The sequence below is a fragment of the Copadichromis virginalis genome, linkage group LG9, assembly GCF_057382275.1.
Source record: "Copadichromis virginalis isolate Kocher_CV1m ecotype Utaka linkage group LG9, C_Virginalis_male_GT1.1, whole genome shotgun sequence".
Lineage (NCBI taxonomy): Eukaryota > Metazoa > Chordata > Actinopteri > Cichliformes > Cichlidae > Copadichromis > Copadichromis virginalis.
In genome coordinates this window covers 31,140,783-31,157,665 of record NC_140626.1, presented here as the reverse complement: position 1 = coordinate 31,157,665, position 16,883 = coordinate 31,140,783, and the positions used below count along the sequence as shown (strand labels likewise).

Genomic DNA, 16,883 nt, shown 5'->3' with positions numbered 1-16,883 from the left:
TATTTTTAAATACGCATACGGTACTTGTATGCGCCCTATGATCCAGTGCGCCTTATGTGTGTGTTAAATACAGTAACGGCACACATAACTGAGACTGCGCCTTTTAGCACAGTGCGTCTTATGGTCGTGAAAATACGGTATATATATATATATACACTGAACAAAAATATAAACGCAACACTTTTGTTTTTGCTCCCATTCCCCATGGGATGGACGTAGAGACCTAAAATTCATTCTAGATACACAATATAACCATCCCTCCCAAACAGTGGTCACAAATCAGTCCAAATGTGTGGTAGTGGGCACATCTGCTATATTGAGATAATCCATCCCACCTCACAGGTGTGCCACATCAGGATGCTGATCTGACATCATGAGTAGTGCACAGGTGTACCTCAGACTGCCCACAACAAAAGGCCACCCTGGAATGTGCAGTTTTTTGCGCTATTGGGGGTCTGGGGACCCAGAACCGGTCAGTATCTGGTGTGACCACCATTTGCCTCATGCAGTGCAACATATCGTCGCATGGAGTCTATCAGATTGTCAATTGTGGCCTGTGGAATGTTGGTCCACTCCACTTCAATGGCTGTGCGAGGTTGTTGGATATTCGTGGGAACTGGTACACGCTGTCGTATACGCCGGTCAAGCACATCCCGAACATGCTCAATGGGTGACATGTCCGGTGAGTATGCTGGCCATGCAAGAACTGGGACATTCTCAGCTGCCATCTGCCCTGAACAATGTGAACCATGATTCATCCGTGAAGCGCACACCTCTCCAACGTGCCAGACGCCATCGAATGTGAGCATTTGCCCACACAAGTCTGTTACGGCGACGAGCTGGAGTCAGGTCAAGACCCCGATGAGGACGACGGGCATGCAGTTGAGCGTCCCTGAGACGGTTTCTGACAGTTTGTGCAGAAATTGTTTGGTTGTGCAAACCAATTGTTCCAGCAGCTGTCTGGGTGGCTGGTCTCAGACGATCTTGGAGGTGAACCTGCTGGATGTGGAGGTCCTGGGCTGGTGTGGTTACATGAGGTCTGCGGTTGTGAGGCCGGTTGGATGTGCTGCCATATTCTCTGAAACGCCTGTGGAGACAGCTTATGGTTGAGAAATGAACATTCAATGCACGGGCGACAGATCTGGTTGACATTCCTGCTGTCAGCATGCCAATTGCACGCTCCCTCATTGCTTGTGGCATCTGTGGCATTTTGCTGTGAGACAAAACTGCACATTCCAGGGTGGCCTTTTGTTGTGGGCAGTCTGAGGTACACCTGTGCACTACTCATGATGTCAGATCAGCATCCTGATGTGGCACACCTGTGAGGTGGGATTGATTATCTCAATATGGCAGATGTGCCCACTACCACACATTTGGACTGATTTGTGACCACTGTTTGGGAGGGATGGTTATATTGTGTATCTGGGATGAATTTTAGGTCTCTACGTCCATCCTATGGGGAATGGGAGCAAAAACAAAAGTGTTGCGTTTATATTTTTGTTGAGTGTATATCTATGTGTGTATATATAATCACTGACTTTCAGCTTGTTGTGTTTGTGGATATATGACTGACTTTACTTATTAAACATTCGCACATAAATAAGTGACGTCATATTCAGTACTTTTGACAGTTCACTCTTCGGCCGCTCCATCTTATTAGAGAAATTCCACATACATAAATGTAAATTTCAAAACTCAACCCCATCATTTAATTTGTTTTTGATTGAAATTGAATATTACTTAAACTCTCTTAAATTAACTTCCAATAAAAAAGGTTTATCACTGATTGAAATTCATTCAGAAATGTTTAACGAATGAGCTGTCACAACTTTCAAGTACAAAGTTGTTATGAAGTCTGTCACATATCCCCCCTTTTTTTCTTTTCTATCCTTTATTTATTCATCCTTCTTATTTCATTGTACTGTATATTGTTACTCTTATTTGCCTTGTATGTCTACTGTACAAACTGAACTGGAATGCCTGACTGTTTGCTTTATGATTTCAATAAAGTTTGGAAATAAATAAGAAACCTCTTCGGCCGCTCCCTTCTGCCGTATTTTGCGGCACACTTCTCCACACCCACCGCCGCGCTATGAATTGTGGGATATATGGGACCACGAAGCGTGCACCGGACCACGCTTGATATTTGGGGAAATCGACAGCGCATTTGGAGTATGCATTTGAAGTACACTTCAAATTGGGACAGCCGTTGTCGCGTGGCGGTGACATAACCGCACTTAAAATGCGTACTTCAAGCGTGCAGTCTCTTAATTGGGACACAGCCTATGTCCTCTGCCTCAGCCATTTTTCTTATTTCCCTGTCCTTATCACCACTAGAGGGTTGTATTTCATTTTATGTACTGGTTATGGCAGAGGTAGGTACGGGGTTATTTAAGGTCAAGGGTAATTCTGTCCAGGTGTTGCTGATGAGAAGGGGCAAACCATTTCCTACTGTGCTTAGTCCAGTTACTTGTTGTCTGTGTTTAAATGGAAATTTAAATGGATGTTGCAAAGGAAATAAAAGTCCCCTTAGGCCCCCTCCTTGATTCAGAGTCTTTCCCTTGTCATGTAAATGGTCTCCTTGACTCTGGTCTCAAACAGGCGTTCCTCCCTGTCCAGGATGTGTACCTGTGTTCCTGGAGGACAGGCGGGTCCACGGACCAGTCCACAGCTGAACACCGTACTTGGGTTCAACTTCCAGTGAAACTGAGGCCACAGCTCAGGACAATAGAAGATTGAAAAATGCTGCCTGGTCTAATGGGTCTCAATCTCTGCAACGTTCGGCTTTCAGAATTTGTCTTAAACAGCATAAAAGCATGGATCCATCCCACCTTGTATCAGAAAAACGTTGATGAACTCTGAGCAAATGAAACCACAACTTTAAAAAAATGAATTCACAAAATTAATTGTTTCGACATCTTAAACACAAAATCATAAGTTTTAATACCTACAGCAAGTTTAAGAAAAAATAAAAGATTTTAAAGATCTTTCAAACTTTTTTCTCAAATGTAAAACAGCAGATGGAACTTACATGCATCTTTTATGGAATTGTCTAAAAATATCTAAATTCTGGCTCTGCATCAACAAGAAAATGAACTTGATACTAAACTGTAAGATCTGTAAAGATCCGGGTCAATTCTTACCACAGTTGCTGCCTCTGAATAAAAATCTGGACAAAAGAGATCCACATTATTAAATAAGCTTACGTTTAATGTCAGGAGATGTGTTATTGAACTGGATTACGGAGCAGTCCCGCTACTGTAACTCAAGTGTTACAAGGAAATTTTTCATAACTTTCAGGTCAGATTTTAAATAAGCTGCAGGAACCCTGTTCAGTGTGAGTGGAGAGCAGCCAAGTCTCCTCCTCTGATAAACCTCCATCTGTGCCACTGAAAACAGTTCATCTGACTGACTGTAAACATGTTTCCATTTGTCACTTCAGCCTTTACTCTGAAATACAGGAAATGAAATCACAGCTCAAACTTCTTCTTCCAACTGCTGGAACAAAGCGAACCACTCGACATGAACACTGAAGCAGAACAGTTTAGAAACCTTAAAATGAGACTAGGGAACCATTTTCATTCATAGTTGCCTCATCAGATCTTTATAGGAGATTCACTCTGAACTCTGTGGAGCCTGATCTCAAGGGTTTTAAGTCTGACCCTGAAACCAGAGGATCTTTCTGTCTCTTCATATTCACTGTGATCCAGTGATGGAAGTGATTTCAGCCCTGAGTGATCACGCTGATGTTTGCACAGAGCAGACAATGAGGTGAATGTTTGGGCACATTGGTAACAGTGAAACAGTTTTTTAGTAACGTGGGATCGTTTGTGTTCGGAGTATGAACTGAGATTCCTGAAGCTCTTGTCACACTGGTCACAGCTGTAGTTTCCTTCCATGTGTGTATGTTCATGATAGTTACGATTAGCTGATTGTGAGAAGCTTTTGTCACAGTATCTGCACTTGTATGGTTTCTCTCCTGTGTGGACTTGTGTGTTTTAAGCCCACTTGCAGTAATGAAAGATGACCCACACTGATCACAGATGTGCTTTTTTGTCCCACTGTGAATGAGTTCATGTCGTTTTAATCCACTTGATGTGGTGAAGCTTCTCCCACATTCTTTGCAGTATTTCAGTTCTTCTCCAGTGTGTCTACGTTGATGTCTTTTTAAGGTGTATTGGTGCCCCTCAGGGGTGTGTTCTGAGCCCTCTGCTATACACCCTCTTCACCCATGACTGTATTTCCTCCTGCGCGTCCAATCTCATTGTTAAGTTTGCCGATGACACCACAGTGCTCGGACTTATATCCAACAACGATGAGACAAACTACAGGACAGAGGTGCAACAACTAGAGTCATGGTGCCACGACAATAACTTGGTCTTAAACACCAAAAAGACCAAGGAGATCATTGTAGATTTCCGGAGGAAGGGTCATAACAACCATCTGCCTCTCTTCATTGGCAGTGAGGCGGTGGAGAGGGTGAGCAGTTTTAAATTCTTGGGGGTAACTGTGACCGAGGACCTGTCCTGGGGCAACCATATCACCTCAGTTGCACGGAAGGCCCAACAGCGCCTCTACTACCTGAGGAGACTACGGAGCGCACACATTCCCAGATCTCTGATGTTGAACTTCTACAACTGTGCCATCAGCAGCGTCCTGACGCATGGATTTCTAGTGTGGCTCCCCAGCTGCACCAAGGCCAACCAGCAAGCACTCCAGCGGGTGGTGAAAGAAGCTGGCAGAATTATTGGAACAATTCTGCCAGAGATTAGTAATATCTTCCCCACTCGCTGTCTGAAGGTGCACAGTATCCTGCGGGACCAACATCACCCTGCGCGCCACCTTTTCCACCTGCTGCCCTCAGGGAGAAGGTACAGGTCTATACAGGCCAGAACATCCAGACTGGCCAACAGCCTGTATCCACAGGCTGTGAGGCTCCTGAATTCTGCCCCCCTCCCCTCTCTGCCCCCCTCTCACGGACAATAACCATATCCAACTTCTTAATAGCACTGAACTGGTTTGCATTGGTGCATTATATCTTTATTCTCTCTTCCCCCCCCCCCCCTCCCCTTCTTTCTTAAATAGACAACCATCATATCTCACAGTACAATAATATTGAACGGGTTGCATTGTTGCATTTTGTCATGTTTCTCAGTTCTTTGTCTGAATGTCCTATGAACATTACCTGTCTTGTTCTCATGTTGTTGCTAAGGATTGTCTCATTGCACTGAAGTTACACTGGGTTAAATATTTACACTTGGGTTTTAACCCTTTAAGACCTACCATAGAACCAAGTCCGCCAGAGCTTATATTATATTTTTACATACTGTGGAGCCATTTTTGGGAGCATTTCAAGTTGCTATATATCAATACAACCATTATAGCCCAGATTTTAATAATATGTATTCATTAAGTGCATAGTAATTACATAAATTGCAAAAAAAGTGCAATAAACTACAAAAAAATTGAAAATCGTTTTTGATTTTTTAACATATATTTGTAGTTAGAGAAATTTAAGAGGCTTATCCCTCAAAACTGTAAATACAAAAAAGTTGCACAAAATAGTTTCCCACCACAGGAAATTTATTTTGAGTGTCTTCATAGTTTTATTTTTGAAATACACCAATTTTTATACACTGCAGGAAAAACGAAAATAAATATTATAGTGCAAATTTGCAAAAAAGCAGCATATGCATCAAAATAAACTATTTCCAGCAGTGCAATATGAGTCCTAAGCATCCCAGAAACGACACAGAAAGTCATAAAGTCAAAGATAACTTTTAAAAAGAGCAGTATAGGCCCTGAGGCCCTGATCGCAAAAAAGACTACATTTCCGCGAAAATGACGTCACTTCCGGTTTCGGCCAGGTAATGGCGGAAATGCAAAAGTTCGCGCTGACGTCTATTCCAACGTAGGAAGTGTTTTGAACAGCTGATCGGACCGGCAAAGCGTGTTTCTGGAATATTATGTTTTTGTTCCTGCAAGCGCTTTTTATGCAGTTTTTGCTAAGCTTTATGTGGAAGGAAACTGTGACCTAGGACAAGCTGATGGCACAATATGTAAGTACAACTCCTCCGGTTTCATATGCAAAAAAAAATTTTGCGCTAGCTTACGTGGTTGCAGAGCTACTGGGATTTAAAAATAGTTACGCATAACAGAGCGTTCCCGCTCCGATCGGCTCTAAAGGGTTAAGGGGTTTTTTTTGTTTTTTTTTTAGTTTTTTTTTTACGGGTGTACGGAAGCCCCAAACGCAATTTCATTGTTCTTTGACAATGACAATAAATAAATACTTGACTACTTGACTTGACTTGACTGCAATTTTTTCCACAAAGGTCACAACGAAAGTCTTTCCCACCACCACAGTGATGACAGGGTTGAGAACTGGATCCATCTGTGTCGCTCTGCTTCTAAACAAAGACACAAAGACAGTGTAAGTCAGTCCTTCAACACTTTTATCCTGAACATCGCCTGAAATAAAGAGCAAATAAAAAACAAACAAAAATCATAACTGAAATGAAAATCTGAATAATCACTCAGAGCTGCTTTTTCATGTAGTAGAATTGACGAAACATCAGAATCAGTGAGCTGCAAGCCTTCAGCCCCGACCGTGTCCGTGCTGTCGGGTGAGAAAGGCGACATCTCACTGATTCTGATCTGCGGGTCGGCGCTTTGTGTTTACGTCTTTGTGCAGAATCCGTGTACCTGCTCTCATTTACTGTTTGGTGGTTGTCAAAATTTTGTGAGGTTTCACCTGAGATTCGGGCATGTCGAGCAAAATAAAATTATATTAAAAAAATCGATTCAGAATTTTAATGAATTGATGTCACATTATCCAAGCCAGAATTGATTTTAATCAGTAAATTGATTATCAAAACCCACCCCTAGCTGAGACAGTTTAATGAGCATAATTGTTCCAAACAGTCAGGCTAAAATGACAAGTTAAAAATATAAATACATACCTCACAGTAACTGCACTTGGAGAGTCTCTTTCTGGTGTGGATCTGTTGGTGTACTCTCGGGTAATGTGGAGCTTTATAAGGTCTCTCCTCAGTGTGGGTAAACATGTGGCGTTGGAACTGTTTGTTGGTTATAAACTGTTTGCCACATTGATCACAGCAGTACACATCATGTCTGGTGTGAATGCGTAGGTGTGTATTTCGGTTCCCTAACCGGCTGAAGGTTTTCCCACAGATGTCACAGCTGTATGCCTTAATTCCAGAGTGGGTAACTAGATGACTCTGTAAGTGGCCACTTTGAGCAAAAGCTCTTCCACACTGATCACAGGTGTACGCTTTAACTCCACTGTGGATGAGTTGGTGGTTTTTTAGGGAATCCTTCCTGGAAAAAGACTTTCCACACAAGTCACAGCTGAACGGTCTCTCTCCAGTGTGGATGACCTGATGATGTTTCAGGTGACACTTGGAAATAAAACCCTTCCCACACTCATCACAGGTGTATGTTTTCTCTCTCTTTCTTCTGTGAGGTTTGTCGGCCTCCTGAGAGCGCTGACTTCTCGCTCCATGTTGGTCCTGCAGTGACAGAGATACAAACAGAGGCAGTGAGTGAAATGCAGTCGTGGAACAAACTCAACCTTCAAACTCCCTCCATTAACACTAGTTTTAAACCTGAAGGTGGAGTGTGGCACCAAACACCTTAAAGGCATCTTATCCCCACCTGCTGGTAGTTCTAACACATTACATCCAACCTGCTGTTAAAAATAATTCATGACTGTTCAAACACTCTAAAATAATCTTTTCCTTATTTTCCTTACTTTTACTCCCCACAGAAAAAAAGACTTTCTACTCATTATATTTTCAAAATAGACTTTTTACTTTTGGTTTCAAACTCAAACTGATTTGAGCCTGAAAAGTAACACATGAAATAATCCTGATCGTGTACTAATCACCAGGGTATGAAACATAAAAAGAGATGAAAGAGGCAAAACTGTGAGTCATAGTCAGGAGTTAAAGTGAGACGTTGTTCTTCTTTCTTTTTTGCACAGCACCTGAACAAACAGGTAATTTCAAATGCAGCGTTTCTATCAACAAACATCAGCAAACACACAAACTGTTTGTGTGCAGTTTGTCTCACAGTGTATTGCTGGCTAAAGGTCCAGCTGCTGCACATCACAGGGAGAGAAAAGAAAGAGAGCTAACTTCACTCAGAGATGGAGAAAGATAAGACACACAGGACAGGAGAGGAAGAAGAGAGGTTAGATTTAAAGGGAAGGACTGCTCAGTGGGATTTGATCAACTGGAGATTAAAGCTTACATGTAAGTCCTCATGTGTTGAAATCAGATATTGGGTCTGTACTAGAGATGGCACGATACCACTTTGTTATGTCCGATACCGATATCATAAATTTGGATATCTGTCGATATGAATCTGATATAGTGACAGGGGATTTCTTTAAATCACCCTGTAATTCTTCAGCTAAGACACCTGAGTTAGAAAACACAAAGACTGCAGTCGTATTTACATGCGTGGGCAGTCACTTCTGAGATCTGCGAATCTGCGATCTGCCTGCGTGGTACATTTATACATGTCTGTGTGTGTGTGTGTGTGTGTGTGTGTGTGTGTGTGTACAAAAATAACAACGTCACTCAGAGCAACAGAATCAGCACATACACACTTAAGATTATAGTTTCACTTCTGTAAAAAACATGCTCTGCAAACCTGCAGTTTCCTGTCTACACTTTGTACAGAGTGTACTAAAAGCAACGGGTTCTTTCCCTTTTCTACATTTGTACTCAAAAAACAGGAAATGGTTCAGTAGCTGGATAAATTCATCACAAGGTTATTGGGTGAAAAGTCACATAGACGTTTAGCACATTTCATGAAGCTTATCAAATTATATGAAAACAAACATCTCTTGACATATAGTGTGTTTTTAATCAATAAAGCTGTTTTTTTAAATATCTTGCTGCTTTTTGTATAAGTTCATGCTCAAGTAAAAACAAAAAAAAAAACAAAAAAAAAAAACTAAAGCTATTCTGTTATACCTGTATGCAAAAAATACACTGCACCCAAAATATTTCATAGTTCAGCAATACTGACCAATCTAATGAATGTAAACCTACTCCATCCTCCCTATTCTGGTATTTTAAAGAGTAAGCAACCTAACTAATAGGGCTCTAAAACTCCCAGCAAAAAAAAACAAAAACAAAAGGCAACCACCCACCCTCCACCTCATGATACTTGCAAGGAAATCAATTATTTTTCAAGAACATTTAAATAGATTCAACATCTTCAACAGATTTGCAGACTGCACAGATGGGACCTTCCCAAAGGAAAAAGTAGTATAGCTTACTAGGGTATATTAGACTTGATAGTTACTATATACAGTAATGAACTTCTATACATTTTACATCAGATTAAAACTTTGGGTGTAAGCTTCGTATAATTATTTATTAAAAGCTAGACATTTTAAATGAGAATATGAAAGAAAAATATGTCTTTGTGCCCCCTTTTCCCTGTTAATGCCCTATCGGCCCCCCTGGCTAAACTTTGCTAGATCAGCCCCTGCACAGTTACCAGCGTCAGCTACGTAGAAAAAGATCCTGGTGTGGAACGTAAATAAATTCTAACAACAGCTTATCAAGCTTAAACGTGCTGCAGTTGTTCAGCCGCTGGTTTCCTCTTTCTGGTGCGAAGTGGGCCAAAAACAAACAAGAGAGACGGACTCGCGACAGAAAAGCCGATCAGCTGATCATTAATCAGTTTCATGATTGAAGTAGCAGCAGGAGAGGGAGAGAGAGAGAAGAGGCAGTCGCTCCATATATCGGTTGTTAAGCTTAACGCTGGAATGCTTTACAAACATTCAGAGATGAACTTACACACTTGCTTTACTTCTCTCGGGGATAACTTCCTCAGAGATGAAATGCCGGATTGGTAGCAAGGCTCCAAATGCTCAAACAGACTGCAGACAGGTCCCGCACGCCACAACCACTTTATCACGTGATGCATACTGCTGCCACGTGCTACGGTTATGAGCCGAGTTACGCCATGTCGCAAGTTTTGTGAAGTGCTTTTTTGATATTTAATGGATCAGATTACATTTTTTATTTCTCTCCGATATCCGATCCAGTAATTTACGTCAGTATAAGACAGATACCGATACATAATATCGGATTGGTCCATCTCTAGTCTGTACATATGATTTTATGTCTTTTTTTCAGATTATGAAACTTGCTGCAAAACAATCTGAGGCAGATTAACTGTGCCGCCTCAGATGCAGCCTTTTCATGCAGTAGAATTGTTAACATGCTAACACAGTTTAATGAGCAGAGTTGTTCCAAACAGTCAGGCTAAAATGACAAGATAAAAACATAAATACATACCTCACAGTAACTGCGCTTCGAGAGTCTCTTTCTGGTGTGGCTCTGTTGGTGTCGTCTCAGGTAACGTGGAGCTTTAAAAGTCTTCTCACACAGGTCACATTTATGAGGTCTCTCCTCAGTGTGGGTAAACATGTGTTGTTGTAACTGCTGGTTTCTTGTAAAGTGTTTACCACACTGATCACAGCAGTACACATCATGTCCGGTGTGAATGCGTAGGTGTGTATTTCTGCTCACAATCAGGCTGAAAGTTTTTCCACAGATGTCACAGCTGTATGCTTTAATTCCAGAGTGGGTAACTAGATGAGCCTTTAAGTTGCTACTGTCAGTAAAAGCTCTGCCACACTGATCACAGGTGTACGCTTTAACTCCACTGTGGATGACTTGGTGTCTCTTTAGGGAATCCTTCCTGGGAAAAGTCTTTCCACACAAGTCACAGCTGTACGCTTTAACTCCAGTGTGGATGACCTGATGCTGCTTCAGTTTATCCTTCTCAGTAAAATCCTTCCCACAATCGTCACAGGTGTGTTTTTTCTCTCCCTTTCTTCTGTGAGGTTTGTCGGCCTCCTGAGAGCGCTGACTTCTCGCTCCATGTTGGTCCTGCAGTGACAGAGATACAAACAGAGGCAGTGAGTGAAATGCAGTCGTGGAACAAACTCAACCTTCAAACTCCCTCCATTAACACTAGTTTTAAACCTGAAGGTGGAGTGTGGCACCAAACACCTTAAAGGTCTCTTATCCCCACCTGCTGGTAGTTCTAACACATTACATCCAACCTGGTTTTAAAATAATTCATGACTGTTCAAACACTCTAAAATATTTTTGACTTTTTTTTTTTACTTTTACTCCTCAAACAAAAAGGACTTTCTACTCATTACATTTTCAAAACAGTCTTTTTTACTTTTGGTTTGAGAAATTTGAGGGGAGTTATTTCATCACTGCAGGCATCAAACATCAAACTGATTTGAGCCTGAAAAGTAACACATGAAAGACAATCCTGATCGTGTACTAATCACCAGGGTATGAAACAGAAAAAGAGATGAAAGAGGCAAAACTGTGAGTCATAGTCAGGAGTTAAAGTGAGACGTTGTTCTTCTTTCTTTTTTGCACAGCACCTGAACAAACAGGTAATTTCAAATGCAGCGTTTCTATCAACAAACATCAGCAAACACACAAACTGTTTGTGTGCAGTTTGTCTCACAGTGTGTTGCTGGCTAAAGGTCCAGCTGCTGCACATCACAGGGAGAGAAAAGAAAGAGAGCTAACTTCACTCAGAGATGGAGAAAGATAAGACACACAGGACAGGAGAGGAAGAAGAGAGGTTAGATTTAAAGGGAAGGACTGCTCAGTGGGATTTGATCAACTGGAGATTAAAGCTTACATGTAAGTCCTCATGTGTTGAAATCAGATATTGGGTCTGTACATGTGACACGTTTTTTTTTTTCAGATTATGAAACATGCTGCAAAACAATCTGAGGCAGATTAACTGTGCCGCCTTGATGCAGCCTTTTCCAGGCAGTAGAATTGCTAACATGCTAACACAGTTTAATTTGCGGAGTTGTTCCAAACAGTCAGGCTAAAATGACAAGATAAAAATATAAATACATACCTCACAGTAACTGCGCTTGTAGAGTCTCTTTCTGGTGTGGATCTGTTGGTGTCGTCTCAGGTAATGTGGAGATTTAAAAGTCTTCTCACACAGGTCACATTTATAAGGTCTCTCCTCAGTGTGGGTAAACATGTGGCGTTGTAACTGCATGTTGGTTATAAACCGTTTGCCACACTGATCACAGCAGTACACATCATGTCCGGTGTGAATGCGTAGATGTGTATTTCGGTGCCCTATCTGACTGAAGGTTTTCCCACAGATGTCACAGCTGTATGCCTTAATTCCAGAGTGGGTAACTAGATGCCTCTGTAAGTGGCCACTTTGAGTAAAAGCTCTGCCACACTGATCACAGCTGTACGCTTTAACTCCACTGTGGATGAGTTGGTGGTTTTTTAGGGAATCCTTCCTGGGAAAAGTCTTTCCACACAAGTCACAGCTGAACGGTTTCTCTCCAGTGTGGATGATCTGATGATGTTTTAGATTAGACTTCAGAGTAAATCCCATCCCACACTCGTCACAGCTGTATGTTTTCTCTCCCTTTCTTCTGTGAGGTTTGTCGGCCTCCTGAGAGCGCTGACTTCTCGCTCCATGTTGGTCCTGCAGTGACAGAGATACAAACAGAGGCAGTGAGTGAAATGCAGTCGTGGAACAAACTCAACCTTCAAACTCCCTCCATTAACACTAGTTTTAAACCTGAAGGTGGAGTGTGGCACCAAACACCTTAAAGGCATCTTATCCCCACCTGCTGGAAGTTCTAACACATTACATCCAACCTGGTGTTAAAAATAATTCATGACTGTTCAAACACTCTAAAATAATCTTTTCCTTATTTTCCTTACTTTTACTCCCCACAGAAAAAAAGGACTTTCTACTCATTGTATTTACAAAACAGATTTTTTGCTTTTGGTTTGAGAAATTTGAGAGGAGTCATTTCATCACTAAGGGCATCAAACATCAAACCAATATGAACCTAAAAAGTAACACATGAAAGACAATCCTGATCGTGTACTAATCACCAGGGTATGAAACATAAAAAGAGATGAAAGACGCAAAACTGTGAGTCATAGTCAGGAGTTAAAGTGAGACGTTGTTCTTCTTTCTTTTTTGCACAGCACCTGAACAAACAGGTAATTTCAAATGCAGCGTTTCTATCAACAAACATCAGCAAAATTCAGTTGTGTACATCCAGCTGATCACAGCCTGTACTTGAAGAAAATCTACTGGAGCTCTCAACAGAAATTATTGTGAGCTGTGATTCTTTTCCCCACGCTGAGCCACTACAGCTGATTTTAGGGTTCCCACCTGCTCAATCCCACTTTAACCTCTTCCCTGCTCATGTTCCTGTTTAGAGGCAAAGTCACCCTCTACAGTGTAGGCAACAGAAAATACACATATGTTTTATTTTCCTTCATTTTCTAATTAACTGATTCAAACAGAGAACCTTTATTAGAAATAAATAGTTTGTACTTCATTTACTAATCTTATTTTATTATTACATTAATAAAGCACAAGGTTCAGTTAACTTTGGATAAAAACATGTGGTTAAAATGTTCTTCAAGGAGCTACTTTTACTTTCTTACTCTGATTACATTTCAGAGCCTGTACTTTTTCACTGTTACTTAAGTAAAGAAGTTGAATGAATACTTTTACTGAAGTATTTTTAACACTAATATCTGTACTTAAGTATAGAGTAAAGAGAGTTTGAAGAGTTTCATAATAATTTCCCACTCTACAGAGCTCAGCTGACAGCTTCTGTCTGATATCGGGCTGCTGTTGTGGTGCTATGAACGTGTATTTTTGGGGATGATGAAAAAATGTTTTGTCTATTTGATTAATAAATATTTTTTATGAATAAACCTTCCTTGTTTTAACATGTGCTGTGGTCTCTAAAAAACAACATAATATGCAACACAGTCATATAACAGGTTGGGAGGATGAGAGTTTTAGACGTGACTGATTATTTGGTGAAACTGTGATATTTTCCTCACCTCCTGTGTTGAGCTCATTGTTTCCTCTGTAGTGACTCAGCTGAGTCCAGATGGCTGAAAATGTTCCTCTGCTGCTCCGTCAGACTCTTCTCCTCCTGCTGATCAGCTGGGACACAAAACAGATCTTTGTTAGGCTCCACACTGCACTGAAGAGTCAAAGTGTCTCATATGTTCATCTGACAACACAAAGTACAAATTTCACTCTGACTGCTTGTAGAAATCTTGTGAGACGTGTTGTGCTGCAAAGTGAGGAAACTCTCTCACTCACTTATACTTCAGGAGGAACTTTGTGACATTGGCTCTAATATTCTAAGCAGCCCTTTACTATGACAGGGCCAGAAAGTCCTATTTGAAGGTTTGGGAGAAGGACCATGTTAAAGGTGGATTGGGGTTTATACACTTTGTTATGATACAGGTAAGGCTGTAAGAGCCTGAGAAGGTGTCCTGAATGAACCTCTAAAACCAGTTTTCAGCTAACGACTCTGCTTCAGTCTGGAAAACAGCAACTACAAGTTTAAAGACTCCATCAACAATTCACACCCAGCAACAGCCTGAACAGCTCCTCCTGTGGTTTCCACAAACAGGGACAGACCTGTCACTCCCCCACCCCACACTTTCCACACCTTCAGCCCCCCAGTCCCACCACCTCCACCATTCCTAAAAGTTTGATTCTGTGCAGCCATTCCCCAACTGTCTGTGAACGGTACTGTCCTGATTCTTTGATGTTGGGCTGAGAACAAAAAAACATTACTCAGATCTTGTCCAGTCAACAACAATTATTTATTAAGCACATATGTGGGAGATGTACACGACACCACCCTCAGCGTAGTCCAGTAGATCTCAAAGAGGAAGCACTTCGATACACAGTTTTACATGTCAGGGTTCACGCCCCTTCATGCGTAAGCAGATAACATAACATGCACGATAGTTGTCTGCAACTCCTTTTATAGTATTGGTGTTTGTTCCTCACTAACGGTTTCAGCACTCTCTCACCTCCATCTGTTTCCTGTTTCTCGTTGTGAGGCCCCATGATCGTATATGACACATCCTGAGTCCATCCTGTTCTAATCTGCGCAGGCACGTATGCAGTTACAAGCAAAACACTACTTTAAATGTCTTCCAGTTTAAACCTTCTATCGCCTCTTGATTAATATGGCACTTATTTTAAATTACAACATTTATATTTCCCACAGTACTCATGGTCATTGATCAGTGGTTTCAGTGCTTTCCTTCCTGCTTTGACTGCAGCTGTGTTTGACACAGGAAGACATTTTTACATTCTTCACGATTATACTTTATTCTTTTTGGGGGAAGTGCAGCTTTAAACCTTCACATGATTCAAGTCAACCCAACAAATCAATCTGAACGATCACAGGTGGGAAAAACTTCTGTAGACAAAATGAAATAAAACCCAACATTTAATCCACAACATGATTAAAAACATGATTTCACCAAATCACCAAGAGCTGCACATTAACCACCACAATATATTTTATTCTCTGTGCTTTCAAATATGAACACTGTTTACTTTCATCTCTGTTTCATTAGTTTTTGTTAACATCTTCCTGTGCATCACTTTACAGCAGCCAGACTCATTAAAATGAGACTTTGTAGGAGTTCACTTCCTCTCATGTGTTCATCCACAGCAGCTGGACAATAAAGTTTATTGTGACCCTGATACTGCAGCAGATCGCTCTCATCCATTTCCTGTTATCGCTTCAAATAGAAACGAGGCTGTAGAGGTTTGGTGCAGGCAGAAAAACAGCTGCAGGGACAATGAAAAGACTTTTCTGCTCCAACTTCTCCCAGCATGCTGAGCTAATGATTAGCTGGTGTTTTTCTCCAAACACTCTCTCACGCTTCTCTCAACGTGTTCACAATAAACTGTGAACAGACACCGAGGAGAGCAGCAGAAGACCTCATTCAGGAGCTAAACTCAACATGAACTGAACTCACAGTAAAGTTAGCTCGGTGCTTACCTTTAGATGAGCCCACAAACCGAGAGAAACTCCGCGATGAAGCTGCAACTCTTTCCAAACACAGGAAACAGATCAGGGAGCAGAGACCCACGTGGTTCACGCTGATCTCAGCTACGATCCAGGAGACAAGGGTGGGCAGATCGATGCAGATATCGATCCAAACGTTGGTTTAGTTTGTTTTATCATCCAAAATCAGGATTTTACTCGCTTGGGATGAAACGGTAACTCCGTCTGCATAAACTGTGTCCAGCATGTGATCCCGGAACAGACTTCTTCTTCTTTCTATTGGTTATTGGCGGTTGTCAAACACCAAAATGGTGCATTACCACCACCAACTGGTGTGGAGTGAAACGTCGACACCAGAATCCTCCCTCAATGTATACTCTGTTTTAAAAACTGGAATAAGGCCTGACAACTTTCACTTCTTGAACCCTTTTGCAGTAAACTTACGTTTTGAACAGCGGGCGCGTCAACATTATCCCCCTATTCAGCTTCTCGGCGACTCAAAGGTTTGACAGTCACCAATAGTAGTGATCAAACCAATATGTCCAAATCTTATTCCAGATATGACCACCTCCTCTCTCCTACTCCTTCCTGTGCTTCTCATTTCTCCTACCCTCCTTAAATTTTTATACAACCATCGTCCCCTCCTTTCTTCCTCCCACTTTTTTTTTTACCATGTTTCCTTTATTTCTTGTCTTATTATACTCGTTATCTCTGTCTGACAGAAGTTAATAGCCAGTTCAGTTAACCCCATGTTTTGTGGCTTTCTTCACAACTCTGTCGTTTCATTTCCTCTGACTCCATAGTGAGCTGGAATCCATAAAAAGCCAACTATAAGTCCCATCATGTGTATTTCGTTAAATGTTTGCTGAACCTCTGTTAGTACATCTGCTCTACTTTCTGAGTGGCTACACTGTAAACTGGCCAATGAAGAGCTTCAGTCTGAACAAATGCCTGATTGTAACGG

At 41.4% G+C, this 16,883-nt stretch overlaps 1 protein-coding gene across 1 annotated transcript; it reads right to left on the bottom strand.

Moving 5' to 3' along the window:
- Window positions 1-6,159: 6,159 nt before the first annotated feature.
- LOC146702203 (uncharacterized) lies at window positions 6,160-16,175 on the bottom strand. The gene is made up of 6 exons (XM_085468949.1): window positions 15,914-16,175; window positions 13,935-14,040; window positions 11,947-12,543; window positions 10,341-10,937; window positions 6,960-7,529; window positions 6,160-6,407 (listed from the first exon to the last, which is right to left on the bottom strand). Exons 2-6 carry the CDS (start codon window positions 13,950-13,952, stop codon window positions 6,189-6,191), a joined length of 2,001 nt encoding a protein of 666 aa, XP_085325075.1. The 5' UTR covers window positions 13,953-14,040; window positions 15,914-16,175; the 3' UTR covers window positions 6,160-6,188.
- Between the last annotated feature and the right edge of the window lie 708 nt (window positions 16,176-16,883).